General features: G+C 42.0%; 1 protein-coding gene across 1 annotated transcript in view; it reads right to left on the bottom strand.

Annotated features, from left to right (window-relative positions):
• Window positions 1–720: 720 nt before the first annotated feature.
• Window positions 721–15,344, bottom strand: part of rxfp1 (relaxin family peptide receptor 1) — a 48,753-nt gene continuing 34,129 nt past the window's right edge. Inside the window, exons 6-18 of the mRNA XM_053429061.1 lie at window positions 13,944–14,015; window positions 12,655–12,726; window positions 12,433–12,504; window positions 12,242–12,310; window positions 12,059–12,130; window positions 11,782–11,853; window positions 11,210–11,281; window positions 10,128–10,199; window positions 9,651–9,722; window positions 8,596–8,825; window positions 2,512–2,922; window positions 2,131–2,349; window positions 721–1,127 (exon numbers count right to left, since the gene is read on the bottom strand). Coding sequence (XP_053285036.1) covers window positions 721–1,127; window positions 2,131–2,349; window positions 2,512–2,922; window positions 8,596–8,825; window positions 9,651–9,722; window positions 10,128–10,199; window positions 11,210–11,281; window positions 11,782–11,853; window positions 12,059–12,130; window positions 12,242–12,310; window positions 12,433–12,504; window positions 12,655–12,726; window positions 13,944–14,015 — 1,912 coding nt within the window. The remainder of the gene's footprint in view (window positions 1,128–2,130; window positions 2,350–2,511; window positions 2,923–8,595; window positions 8,826–9,650; window positions 9,723–10,127; window positions 10,200–11,209; window positions 11,282–11,781; window positions 11,854–12,058; window positions 12,131–12,241; window positions 12,311–12,432; window positions 12,505–12,654; window positions 12,727–13,943; window positions 14,016–15,344) is intronic.

Here is a 15,344-nt window from a genome sequence, read left to right as displayed (position 1 = left end):
CAAAATGTTTAAGACCAAATGGTCGATCCACCGTGCTAATGCCAAAATAACTAAAAGTAAGAAATGCAGCTGTTATACCTAATGACTGCAGATGGTGCAAATGTAGTTAATCCATAAATGGGATCCGAACCTCTGCTGTCTTAAGCCTTAAGTAGCTGCCTCTGCTCTACTAACTGAATTAAAATGTGTAGTGTTAATTAACAGGATATACTAAATAATTAAAAACACGGCCTTAGTGGCTGGGAAATGAAACTAACTGGGGTTCAGTGGGCAGAGTCATCCTTGGCTGAGAGATACTTTAACTGTATTTATCTGTTGGCAAGAAAATCCTGTTTTTGTTATTAAGGGATTTATTTTATAACAGAAATGGACTTGGCTGGTGACATTGTCAAAAAACCCAAACAATGTGTTAATCCGTCTTTCCATATCTTTTCCACCAGTGCCATGCTGTCATCCCCCAGGTCCATTCACCTCCACAATACTTTAGCCCCGGGAGCCACTTAATAGCGGATTTCAGAACCCAACCCTACGTATAACGGATTTGTAGACTGACTTCACGCTTGTGCTGGTGCTCCGGTGAGACAGGCACACACTGGGATCTCCAGAAAACACTCATGAATACTGATGAAGAAATCAACAAGTGTATCTTTGAACAGGTTAAATGCTTGTAACTGTGGAGACGGAGGAAGCTGGATCACGTTTACCTGCAGTGAGACACAACTAGATGAGTTCATTTGTTTGTGTGTGAGTGAGCGTGTGCAGCGTGGTTTGTTTCTGCGAGCACACCGACACGACCGTACACTGCTTCTGCTGCGTGCACGCCGCAATGACATTGTATCCCTCGTCGGGTTCTTCCACGGGGGTGAGCTTGGCTATCGTGTTTGTCATTTCCAGAGCGTGGCCCGGGGTGAGGCCGTGGCTGTTCTCCTGCAGCGCCCACGTTTCCTGCCAGGTGAGCGACGGATGATGAGCGGGGTGACCGCTGAGCAGCGGCCTGCTCTGCCTGTAGTTAGCCCAAACCTGCAGAATGGTCTCTTTGAAGGGCCGCGTGGTCAGCGTGTACAGGATGGGGTTAAGGGCACTGTTGATGGGGAGGATGAATATGACCACCCATGAGCTGATGGTGCCTGCAGGTGGAGAGGGAAACACAGAGAGAAATAAAACAACAATCCTGGTATGTGGTCTGGGTTAAAAGATGAGAACAATAACATGAAAGCCTTTTTTCACAGGCATTTGTATGATAAAGGGAAAGGGTTTTATCCCCACATGGGGCCTCAGCTCATAACTAAATAGACTGGAGTGCAAACACAGGTCTTCAGCAGATATTAAACTACTATATTGTGAGATTAACACATGATTATTTCAAAAATTAAAGGAAGATTCCACTGAAAATACATATTTTGAGTTTTTCCTCCTTGTAAGATTGACAGGTGACTGTAAAACATTTGCAGCTCTGCCAGTCGTCAGCTTGGATTCACAGCAGATGGATGGAGTGTGTCGAAACTTTCATCAAATATCTTTGGGTCCAACTTTTGTAACATTCATATGCTCTGTACCTTCCAAACAATAATTTTCTCATTGCCTGTGATATTTTAGCTTCATTTCTGGATTATGGGAGAAAGACACGTGTCTCCCATTATTATTTAGTGTATATGCTAAACCACGAAAACTAAAATAACAGTTAAAGTTGGAGTTCAGTTTACAAAACATGATTATATATCAAGAAATTAATAAAATGGGTTTAGCTTGGTAACGATTTAAAGGTTCAGTGCGTACTATTTGGTGAAATCTAGTGGTGAAGTTGCATGTTGCAGCTGGAAACCCCTCACCTCACCCTATCTTTACGAACACAATATAGTATCTGTGGTAGCCTTTATTTGTCTTTAAAACTCAAAAGGTGTTTAGTTTCTCTAGTTGGGAGGCCTGTAGAAAACATGGCGTCCTCCGTAGAAAGAGATTTTCTCTAAATCCAAACACGGGTTGCGCTGCCTTGAGCCATGAAGACTCTCAAAAGTATAATTAATACAATTTTACAACAGCACTGAGGGGGCACGATATTGTACTTGACACACAAAGCACAGACACACACTGGAGCGTTTCCTTTAAATGTTTATAGCACTTCTACTATACCGGGAATCTCCACCTGCAGCAGTGACAGGATCTTCAGGATGAAAATGGGGATCCAGCACAGGGAGTCAGTCACGACGATGGAGAAGAACCTCTTGGCGATGGTCACCTCTTTCTTGATGTGGTTGCTGTACATGGTGGTCTGAGTGCCTGTTCTCTGGATGTTATAGAACATGCTTGCATAGGCGAGGACGATGATAAGGAACGCTACCAGGTTCAGACCTACAGGGGAGATATGTTGTTTGATTCTGGATCAGCTGTAGCAGCATGTGTTTGCTCTGAGGATTTGCATTTTTAACAAGCTATGAATCCACATGCAAACAAATAAAAACACACAACCACAACAAAAAACCTTGACGGATTACTGAAAGTACAGATTCCCACCTAGGAAAATCACGATGGAGTAAACGTGAGCCCACAGCGTCTCCGGCTGCTCCGAGTGCAGCGGGAAGCAAACCCCGTTGGTCCCGTAGAAGTTGCGGAACAGCCCCTTGCAGGCCAGCGGCAGGAAGGCAACGATAAAGCCAAACACCCAAATCCCGAGGAGGATGGTGACAGTTCGTCGCCAGCCGGGCGTCAAGTACTGGAAAGGGTAGACGATGCAGATGTATTTCTCCAGGGTGAGGTAAGTGAGGAGCAGCACGGACACCTCGGTGGACAGCATGGCCAAGGAGCCGATGACCTGACACTGACCGCTGTCCATCCAGGCCTGAGCGTGCCGGTTGTACTCGCCTCGAAACTTCAGGTCATAAGCGCCGATCATGAAGAGGTAGACGCCCATCAGCCCGTCTGCACCTGCAAGTAGGAAGAGCTTTTTTTTAGATCAGTGGTTGTCAACTTGTCTGAGTCCTGATCCAATGATATAAATCAGGCTGGTGCATGTGACCCCGCTGAGCAGAATATGTTTTATTCTGTTTGTCAACTTTACAGATGAACATGAAACTGGGTGGAAGGACAGAATATTGGGCAGGAAAGAGCTCAGAGAAGTTTAAGGGACTGTTATTAATGGGTTTGTGCAATTGGTGCAGCTCCAAATAAAGATCTAGTGAGTTGAAATGTGGTTTCATCAGGGGTCTGTCGAGCCTTGACGTGGAAGGATGATCTCTCCATGTGCCCTTCGAGTTCATAAATCCTCTTTTTATCCCACAGTCACTCACTGATGTCGGTGGACGGGTTGGATCTGTGCTGACACCGCATCGCAGGTGTGTAGTGCAGCTCTTGTCTCATCAGATGGAGAAGCTGAGATGTGTTTTCTCCTCACCGTCTTCTGCCATAACTCTGAAGCTTATGATTAAATTGAGCTGAACCTTTGACTGTTTTATGAGTCTTTTCTCACTCTAATAGCCAATGAGTCATAAGGAGCACGATGCATTCACCTGAGCAGCCACACATCTCCTGCACGGCCAGAACAGACCCGACTTCTACTTCATTCCAAGCACTAACTCATGTGGACACGACTTTGACTTTCAAAACAAACTCAATAACATCCATTCCTAATCAGATCGTATCGCTGGCAGAGAAATTTAAATGTAAAAGCAAGTCTTGAATGGGCAATTTTATTCTAAATATATAGTTTTCTTTGTCCACGACCATCTAGCGACCTCAAGATATCATCTGGCAAGCCCCGCGTTGAGAATCGCTGATTTGAAGAACTTTACAAACTTCTGTGCAATAACAATAAAGCAGTGACCTCACGATATTCAGAAGCATTGTGACAGACAGCAGCCGCTCAACCTTGAGTCACGTGACAGAGGACAAACCGCTCAGTGCCAACATTCAAATGGCCTTTTTATACAAAGCTGGATATAAAGAATGGAGCATGTGCAGAATATGAATTACACTGCATACATTCTGAAATCAGAAGCTTTATCCTCTTGGTCACACTGCAGATCTAAAAAATAGCACATTGGATCATAATCCAGCCAGAGGCAGCCGATCTAACGATTTTGTGTCACGATTGATGGTGAAGACGTCCACATCGACTTTTAGAGCAAATCATGAAAGATGCAGCAGCTCTGACATGAGGGAGGTATTGATTGTCTCTCGTAACTCTCGCCAAATAAGCGAGTAACATCTTATCCACTATGTCAATAGTCTGTTGTAAGATTGATTGGTTCAACAAATGTGTTCAATCAGAGGCTGTTTGAGCTACAAAAGAGCGACCTTGACTATTTCCCAGTGATTAAAAAGGACGGTTTCAACATCCACTCAGTCCTTTTTCCACGGGTCAAAAAGCCACAGACACCCACTCACATCTGGCTGTTTCTGTGCAAAGGAGATGGAAACAACTGGCATTCACTCCAAGGTCAAAGGACCACACGCCTCCGGCAATCGAAAACATTCATGGAAACATGAAATCTGGGTGAACGTATTGATCAGACAAGACCGCGAGGTGACAGCGGAGTTTCTGGAGCATGTGTGACGCCGAACGTTCCTCACCGGTGGGGGGGGGGGGGGGTAGAAACAGATAAACAACTTTTTTTAGCTGATAATAAAATAAAAAATCCATGTAACTGTTCAGAGCTCAGATGAAATCATGAGGTAAGAACAGGGTTGGCCAGAAAATTGTGACCTGAGCCGACCTCTTTCATCCGTATATGGATATTTATGGATAAACAATAATAACATGTGCATAATTACATAAAAAACACTGAGGGGTTTATATTGCTCATCTAATGAGAAGACTGCCTGTGCATATTTCAAATTGAACGCGTTGGCTGTTTTCCTTCAATCTTCACAGATGTCAAAGCATTTGGCTCCAAGCCTGACCTTCAGTGAAGGTTTTCATATGCAGAAAGGTTGCCTGCAAGAAGGATACAAAGATACTGGATAAATTCCTACATCTTGTTTCCTTTATGTTTCATACTTTCTCCGTCCTCTGCAAATTCATCACAAAGTTTTGCTGACACACAAAGCAGACACTTTACTCACAACTTACGACCTATGAGGAATTTTTGCTTCATGCTGTCACTGCTTGATGTTTAGATCCTCGACAAAATGATATAGTAAATTCATGACCCGAACCCCCCATCCCCCAGAGGGTCATTTTTCTTTGATACGCAAACATACCAGTGATCATCAAGAGGCATTTTTAATTCAACATGTGCTGCATATGATCATAAAAGACTCATGTTGGAAAATTGAACGGGACAGCGGGGGTGAACGTCAACCTGGATGATTCTCTACCACAGTGGTTCTCAACCTTTTTTCCGTGATGTACCCCTTGTGTATTTTTGGTTGAAAAAAATATGTAATACAAAGCGCTGTGCCATCAGTGTCTGATTTATTAAGCACTTATATTCTATTGAATATTTATTAAATAACAATTTTTAAAGGATTTTTCAATGGATGCTAATTTTAAATATATTTGAAAAAAATCTCACGTACCCCCTGGGTTACTAGTACCCCCATTTGAGAACCACTGCTCTACCACATACGCCTAGATGCCACTTAACAATTCAGGTTTGCCATGTTTCTTACGTGTGTGATATAAATGTGAAATGATACTTCACATCAGAATGCGAATGTAAATCAGTTCATCAAAGATTAAATCTTGACCCTCAGGTTGACCCTGCTGGCCTCGACGTTCCCCCGAGCTCAGGGTGGAGACGATGCTGTGGTCCCAGTTGCATGGATACCGAGATAACTGAGAATGAAATAGTGGAAAAGGCGATGGAGATAAAATGTTGGATTCAGATTACATAAATGTGTGAAGCGACGCTAGGAGCTCCAGTGCTAAAAATACATGGAATTACAATCACATTCTAATTCTAAAGGTCGAGTGGGCCCATTGGTTGAAGTTACCTCGGTCTGCTTGGCTCAACTCGGTTCCAGCCATTCAATAACGGGATGAAAAGCAACATTCACACACATTCTGATTGCGTGCTACATTTTTTAATCCATTGTTGCTCAAAAAAAGAATTACTAATATCCTTATACTCCTGTAACACTTCCTTAAGCCCCGACGGACTTTCTGCTCATAAACTTTCTCGTTCTGCGACGTATTAAGCGAGTGAGCCTTAAACGGGATATGAATAACAACTGTGATCCGCGGCTTTCATTGTGGATGCAGCAGGAACGAGAGAATCCATCCAACATAACATATATTTTGATCTCTGCATGTGTGGGCCCTTTGATCCGAACAGCTCTGAGTCTTATGGTAAATCCATATAGGGAACCTTCAATGTCTTCTCGCTCTGCACGGTTGCTCGTCAAACTAAATTATCTCTCTGCGGTAACCACATAGGTAATTTACATCACCTCCGAGGGCTTCTGACAACAGGATGATGCGGCTGAGATTGATTTGTTCGGCTTCAGTGTACGCTCCTTCCTCCCGTCTGCCTAATGATTCCACAAATCTCCATCGGTTTCTAACTCGCATATCTCGAGAAAACGTTCATGCTCACACCTTCACACTAGGCACGTGTTCTTAGGGCCCAATGAAGATCGGTGGTGAATCAGGTGCAAATAAGACATGGTGATATTTTGAATATTAATCAACTTGATCACTGATTTTCCAGTTCAGGGTTCTGCTGACTGAGCATCTCCAAACTTTGAATAGACAGGTGAACAGCTCTTTGAGGAGCAGCGATCGAGCAGCTTCAGAGTCCTGGGGAATGTTTGAAGGAGAGAAATCCCAGAGACGCTTTGCACCCGCAGAGAAGAAGAGAATTAGAATATCTGTACGTGTCCTGCTCTCAATTGGGAGGAAACCCTTCCAGTATCACCACAGCCCCTTTCCGAACAGACATGTGTAGAACGGGCGATGCACTGACTTCACACATCATGCCGGGATAAACTGTGTTCATCGATCAGAAGCCAGAGAACCATACGCTGCCATGTGAAGGAAAACGCACTTTCTCAGCTTGAGCGGCTCCATCTCAAATCAAACCTTCTGTTCAGCATCAGTGACGAGTCTTTAAATCATTTCCTGTCTCTCCATGAGAACACACACACTATCAACCGTCCATTTTAACCTGACACACTCCAGACTCTTACTATAAAACTTTGTCTTGGACTCGTTTTTTGGAAAAGATAGATTTTGAACCTTATTATTTGTCTGGTGTGATTTGCTTTGTCATAGCAAAGCCCGAGACAATACGGCAGACAACTATTTATTAATGTCAGCTTGTTTTTTGGTATACTCTTAAATGAACTACTCTTGTTGTTACCAGTCTAGTCTGCACTTTGGGTCCTCTTAAATTCAAACTCTATATCCTGAAGACCTGTCCCCTGGTGAATAAAGTCAGTTTGCTGTAGAGGAATATGATTTTGAACAAACTCCATCCAAACAAGATGCTGATCTATATTTTCCATGTGCAGCACAAAAAAAACAAAAAAGAAAACCCCAACACATAAAGTTAAGTAATTTACTGCATAAGAGTGACTTAAAGATGTTATTTTGATTACAAATGATTACACACATCCTCCACTAACTTGGCTCATGAGTCCCACTATCTAATCATCCATCGACTGGACTTATCATCTCCTGCTGTTACCACATTTTCATTACAGTTTAGTTTATGAGTCATCTCTTGGAGTAATTGATATTTTGTATTCAGGAGATGTTTAATGAGATTTTCGGTCATTCACACATTAAGTATTTATGAGGGTGTCTAACAGTGTGTATTATATGAAAGCAGTTGATGAATCACGCTGAGCACCAATTTCAACTTCATGCTGGGTGTGGAACGCTTTCAGAATTTGTCAGTTCCACCTCTGTGGTTGTATCTGGCACAGCTCCACGACCTACAGTCAAGCTCATAAACACACTGACAGGGTAAATATGAATGTGTGTAAACTGTGAACTCGTTTTCATTAGTCTAGCAGCCATCAAATCAGCATATTTTTTAAATATGTGTTACTGAACAGGTCAAATTGAACCCTCTCTCCTCGTATAACGTGAAGACGTTGGACTAGACTTGTACAAAGTAGAGCGTATACCTCCACAAAGGCCCAACACTTCCCTAAAATCCAATGAAGCTGCACCAAATAAGATACATTCATTAAAGATCAGTGCCCTAAATACAGTCAGACGGATTTTATTTCATCAATAATTCTCTGAGAAATTAGTAAAAATGTCAGAAATGCCCCATCTCGCAAAGGTAAAGAAAGAAAGTGAAATACATTCACCCCTTATGTTGGGATCCACACTAAAGTTCAAGTCTTCTATATTCAGATATAATCAACCAGTTGTATCCTTCCGTCAACCAGCAAACAAACCAGCAGACCAATCAGCCAACCAACCAATCATCATTCAACCAGCCAGCCAGTCATCCAGCTAACCAACCAACAGAGCAACTAAACTAACCAACAAGCCAGCCAATCATCAACGAGCTAGCCAACCAGCCAACCAACGGACACATAACCTCCTTGGCTGAAGTAATAATACTTGTTACGTATACATTGGTAAGTTTTGCACTCTGAACATAAAAGATATTCAACAAACAGAAATCTGACACGACTCACAGCAGAGGGAGATGATGCACATGGCGTGCAGTTTGTTCTCGGAGCGAATGTACGAGCGCATGCAGATGACGAAGATGTTGCCGAAGCAGGTGGTGGCCGACACCACCCAGACGAAGACCCTCAGCACGATGTTGGCCAGCAGATCCTCGAAGGACGAGATGCCGTCGGTGTTTGGCTTGCAGCTGCGCACGTGAGGAGCATAGCCGCAGTACTGGAACTTCTTGAAGTAGCTGTGAAAGGAGACACAGTAGGGGCATCATGTTAAAGACAAGAGAATGGAGTAGAGTATATGTTAGATAAGTATATTCGATTTCTCCTATGGTTTGAGATGTTAACCGTTATTCCTTCACCGAGGAGCAGAGATTAGTTTAATTCCATTTGTGGTGCTCACAGCAATGGCCCTAAATGCTAAATACAGCTAATTAGCACTAAACACAAAGTACAACCGAAGCCTGAGGGAATGTCAGTAAAGTGCTAGTTTTACCAGAGCATTGAAAACATTAAACATTTGACAGGTTCAAATTCATTAGAATTCCTCGTCTGGGGAGCATGAATAACTTAATGGAAGTCAATGCAAAAAGTGATGAGACATTTCAGATGTCACTTGCTGCTGAGTCAGCGATGTGTCGTCCCCAAAACTTTGTTCAGGTTTTTCCGGTTTATCGCAGTCAGCAGTTTTCAAGGGACTGCTATCTAGTACAGAAATAGTCCCTATGAAAACCATTCTATTTTTGTATATCCTGTTTAAAGAGACGGAGATTCTTGGACTGTGTCTTAGTGGAAAGCTTCTGTGATTGTAGCGGAGGCTGTATTATCCTATTCAGGAACTCCATGGGGTATCTCCTTCTGATTCAAACACAGAGTAAACCCAACTGAATCATCTCCCAGCTGGAGATGGGGTTAGGGGTTTTATATATATATATATATATATATGTATGTGCACGTGAGGTGTATATATACAGTACAGGTGAAACGCCTGTGATCTTCATGTCAGTCCAGAGCAAATCAGAGAGTGCTAACAGTCTAAACACTGTAAAGCACGATGGAACACTTACATATGAGTCAAGTATTTGAGAGGTTCAAACATCCGGCGTTGTATGTTTCCAATTTCGATCCCCTCTATGCTCCTGGAGAAACACATGACAGAATAATGATCGTTCAGAAGCACACAAACTTATTTCCAGTTTAAGCTTTTCCTCATTAAACAGCGTTTCATTTCCTGCAACTCAAACTTGTCTTCAAAATAGACAGAACATTTACCACATTGTATCCCAATGACGGAGAAGCTGAGCTATTTGGAAAGTGGGGACAGTGCAGAACCAAGACTTTTGGCTTATAATTACCTTCTTTACGCCCATTTCATTATCTTGATTCATCACATTCACTTAATTTGCTGCTGCACCTTACCGTGACCTGAACGTTCTGCAAATGCCTCTTCACACATAACGGATTTAGTTTCTCTTTCTGCGATGGGGATCGTTATTTAATTAGTCGCAGGAGTCATTCGGGGCCAAGCAGCGAGGAATACTTACAAGGACTTCAGTTTGTGCAAGTAGTCAAAGTGGTCAACTTGGAGCAGCAGGATGGGATTGTATGATATATTCCTGAAAAATAAAGTAAAACAGTGTTGAAATAATTTGTATTTGTTCAGTAAAATAACTTTCAATGCTTCACTTCCCTGAAAACTGATCTCACTCTGGTGACATTTGGATTCGTCAAAATGCATATTTTTATGCAAGTGTACTCTTTATTTCAACGCCTACAACTTTGCCACCCCCGCAACATATGACCGTCTGCTACCGTACATATTTCAATACAATATAAAGTATTAATAATCAGTCGTTATATCTTTCTATGTATTCGTTTTCATCGGTTGTGGTTCAGTCTGCCAACTTCAGAGTGCACACATAAAGGATTCTTCAGAAGGCATGGAATCCACCACATGCTCAATATATATGAGCCCACTGCTAATAAATACCCCCCCCCACTGTTGTTGTTTCACTTTGAAAGCATCCAACTGGGGAAACACATGGTGGGGGTTTTATTTTGAAAGGATCCCAAGGCAACGCAATATACATGCAGCTCCGGGAAAGAATGAAGACACCAGCGCAGTTTCTCTGATTCTAACATTAATAGATTGAAATTTTGTTTTATTATTTAAACTGACGACATCCCTGGTGTGGTAAGTCCTTTTTTCTTCTTCTAGAGCTGTATATAAATAGGCTGTAGATCATATAATATCAGCAGGGGTAGCGCTCACAACGGTCAAAAATGAATATAGACAACTACATAAAAGATGATTAGGGTTTATCTTAGCTCTGCCCAGCTGCTGTGTGACAACAGCTTCAAAGAAAACAACTTTAAAGTGTATTTACAAAAAGATAACTCATTAAAAGCGCAGCTAAAAGCACAAGTCAGTTTAATCAAAGTTACAGCAAAATCAAAGGAGGTGTGCTCCGTATACAGTATATCTGCATGATGCCGAGATACATCTGCGTCAAAAATAGCCAGTCGAGTGAGATCATGAAAGGAAAATCCCTTTTGATATTCATGGGATAGTTGAGCGTGAATACAGAGCTGCAGATCCCCGTGTGCTTGTGTAAATACAACTCACAGTTGAAGCAAATCCCCCAGTAAGACAAAGAGATTGGGTGGAATCTCCACCAGTCTGTTGTTGGAGAGATCCCTGCGCGCCAAGACAAATCCACGTTGGTTCCCCAAAAGAGATAAAGCAAAAAAAAGCAAATGTTGATGCACAACACTCAGCAACCAGCAAAGGCTCCCAGATCTTGAAAGAGGAAAATATCCATAACCTGTGCGATGTACAGGGGGCGGATTGTATAACGGTGCGATGAAGGCTTCATCTACATGTTTGTAATGTAAGTCACCGGTTTGATGCCCTGCAACTGTGGCTTTTATGTGCAAAGATAATGATCATAGCTGAATCAAAGCTGCGGTGGTGGAGATACAAGTTGAGTTTGAATATCATTTACTGGTTTGACAGAAAAGGATATAGTCATTAAACAGAGCCCCAACTTAGCAACATATACGGACCAATTCTTGTTATATGAACTTAATCATTATAATTCATTAGATATAACACTGCTATAGCTAAACAGTTACCAGGAATACCATATCATCAGATTCTTTTCAACCCGACAGTTCATTCAAACAGAATGGACTTACAATTCTCCGAGCTTCTGGAGGACTGACAGAGCTTGTTCGTGTATGTGTCTGATCCTGTTCCGCTGTAAAACCCTGGACACAGTAAAAACAAATACAAAAAAAGGGAACCAGGTTACCGCCTGACCTTTTAAATCCCGTTTAACGAGCCGCTCGCTCTGACTCCATGCACGGAACAGAGAAACTCAGGCTGATTTTCAAAGGGAAATCCAGGAAAAAGGATTTTCTAAGCAGAAACGTTGCATTTACCACAGATTACATAACGTTTGTTTGTACTTACAGGACTGTCAACATATTGCATGAGCAGAACGAGACGTTGCCTATCGCCTCAATGAGATTTCCCTCCAAATCTCTGCAGGAACAGGTTATGAGAAGCACAACAGACACACACATGAAATAGCCGGAAATGTACGAGACATTTTCTACCACGAGGCAGCTCTTGACTTCTTCTCATCCTACTTACAGCCAGTTCAATCTCGGCATTTCCCGACAGACGTCATCCAGCTTTGTCAGAGAGTTGTTCAACATAACTCTGTCAATCAGCGAGACACAACGGGACAAGTACACACATCAACAAGAGGCTTTCAGCAGTTTGACAATTTGAAAAGTCATTATAGCAAAGCAAAAATAACATTGTACGGAATTACGACTCACAGTAAAACAAGGGAGTTGAGTCCTGAAAAGGTCATGGGGGATATTTGATGGATAATGTTGTTTTCTAGGATCCTACAAAAACAAAAACAACAGCAACAAGTTGAAGTGTCAGCCTGATGTGCAGAGTGTTAATTCATCAATAGAGACATAAGTATGGAATAAGCACAAAGTCGGGGAAAAGAAAATATAGCATTGGTTCCATAGGGAGGAAAATGTACGTACAACCACTCCAGCTTGTGCAGGTCCTGGAACACGCCCGGCTTCAGGACCGATATCCTGTTGTAGCTCAGATATCTGCGAGAAAGAGGGTGGGGGGGGGTTATCTGAAGAGGAAGTTCCCTGAACATGATGACATAACTGGTGAAACTTATTTCCAAACATTTAACACGCAGCTCAACATCCCTGGAGCTTTAACCGAGCACTGAGATGGTTTTGAGTGATTCCCGCTCGTCTCTTAGCGGCGCTTCATTTGCTTTAATGGACGTGCGTCTTATCGAGTTCCATCAACGGCTGACATATTGCATCTGTATGTCGCCGCTTTACGTTAATATGAAGTCAGAACAGCCTGCAGGGTGTTCTCTACATTTTTCTACCCGGCTTCAGGGATTTGTTTCCATTCAGCGACGGGAGCGTTATCAGGATCGGACACTGATGGTGGGAGATAGAACCTGGCTCACGGCTATTTTTACATCCTCCCCAAGGCGTTTACAGACATGGAGGTCGGACTGAACCATTTATGAGTTCAGGTCTATTATCGTTGAATTGTTTGCCCATTGTAACATAAGAAATGACATAGATTATACACTAAAGATAATGTGATGTTTCCTTTCAATTGTTCTTTTTATTTGTTATAGTAAATACAGCATTTCAGTCTGAGAAACTTAAACAAAGGCAACGACTATTCACATCAAATGGTTTTACAGTTGGATTTCCTTTTAAAATCCGCTGTTGATGTAACTTTGAAAGTATAAGAGCAAAAAATTGGGATTCTGTAAAGATATAATAATCAGAAACATGAGCATTAAGTTGCAATTATATCAATATTATCAAAAAAAATTAATTAGTTGAGATAGCAGTCAGATTTGACACCAGCAGGGCACCGGTGAGAGGAGCCACACAATGAACGAGCCAGTGGTTTTCAAGCAGAAACCAAACTCCGCCGAGGCCCCACAGTCTCCTTATGAAACCACAATTAAACTTTACTGGACTTTATCAGTCCTCAAAATAAACCAGATTAGATTTTTCATAAAGATCCACGAATGAATCCCTGGCAAATTGGTGAGAATGTGAAAAAAAGGCGAATCGGGAAGAAAACATAACCTCCCAGAGATAGTGATATCATATAGTCATATACTATCTATGTGTGTGTGTTTGGTAAATGGTGCATCTTGAATAAATTGAGCCATACATCTACTGAATGCCATTATAGCTATACTATGATAATTCTATGTGCACAGCCAGACATTTACATATCAAACACAGCTGTTTGCTCTCTGACCGAACCAACTCACAGTCTTGTCAGGTTGTAGAGTCCTCTGAAGGCGTCGGGACTCACATCTTGAATTCTATTGTGCTGAAGGTATCTAAGCACAAAAAAAAAACACACACACAAAACAAGTTGTCAATCGTTTTGACTTATCTGGAAACAATGACAGAGAACCAATAACTCCCTCCACCTGTTAACGGGATGAAAGAAAAACAAACACACACTCAATGGGACGGATGTGAACGTCTGACACAAAGCAATCGTCGTCTGCTCGACTATCGACAAACCTCCTGTATCTCACTGTATTCTACAGACCGGTTCGCTCGTGCATATCACATCAAAGAAATGTTCAAACAGAAAATGAACGGTCGTGTGAGTGTGCGATGCAGTCAAGCGCTTCCTGGCGGAGCATCTGTGTGAGGCTGATAAACAGCATGGAAGAAACCTCCTCTGTTCTGTTAGTGCTCCCAGCAGAACCCTCATACATACATTTTCCTAAATCTGTTAAACTCATGAGACCTTGAAAAGTCCTCCTTCCAAATAAATGGTAAAATGGATTTGTATTTATATAGCGCTTTTCTAGTCTTGATGACCACTCAAAGCGCTATACAGTACAGTTTTACATTCACCCATTCACACACACATTCATACAGTGCATCTATTCACAGCACTTTGTTATTCTATGGGGGGCCATTCAGGGTTCAGCATCTTGCCCAAGGACACTTCGGCATGCAGATGGGTCAGACTGGGGATCGAACCGGCGACCTTCAGGTTGGAGGACGACCACTCTACCCCTCAGGCACAGCCGCCCGTTTTACTAACTTACGAAGTTTGGCTTCTTTTATTTTTTCATCTCAAAAGGCGACTCCGTGGTATCAGGAGGACGTTATGCTTCTGGCTCTGTATTCGATTTAATGAATAACTTTCAAAAGATTGCAATTTAAAATATCAACATAATAAATAGAATTCCGATGTTATATATGCTGTGTGTTTGTCAGTACCCAAGGCAACACAGAGTGTTGCTTTGTATTATTTGCCTGTTTGACTCGAATTTTTCCTAAATCTGTTAGAGTCATGAGACCTTGAAAAGTTCTTTTCCAAATACAGTTTTACTAACTTACGAAGTTTGGCCCTCTGAGCTAAATTTAATGAATATGGTGATTATTAATTTGAAGCCTCCGGTGCTGGACTGAGTTCAAATTTGAATTTACAACATGTTTTGATAGAAACATGTCACTCTTGTAGCAGTTTTTTTTAATTCTATGTATTATTAATACTGTTCCATCGCATCTAAAAATCCCTTGGTCCAACCTAAACACATATCAGCTTTGCAGGGCTGACATTCGTCTCTTATATTTTTAATTTGATAAGGCGACTCCGTAGTATCAGGAGGATGTTATGCTTCTTTGGATGAATAATGTAGAAC

Source organism: Pleuronectes platessa, chromosome 8 (assembly GCF_947347685.1).
Source record: "Pleuronectes platessa chromosome 8, fPlePla1.1, whole genome shotgun sequence".
NCBI classification, from domain to species: domain Eukaryota; kingdom Metazoa; phylum Chordata; class Actinopteri; order Pleuronectiformes; family Pleuronectidae; genus Pleuronectes; species Pleuronectes platessa.
This window is presented reverse-complemented; position numbering and strand designations above follow the sequence as displayed.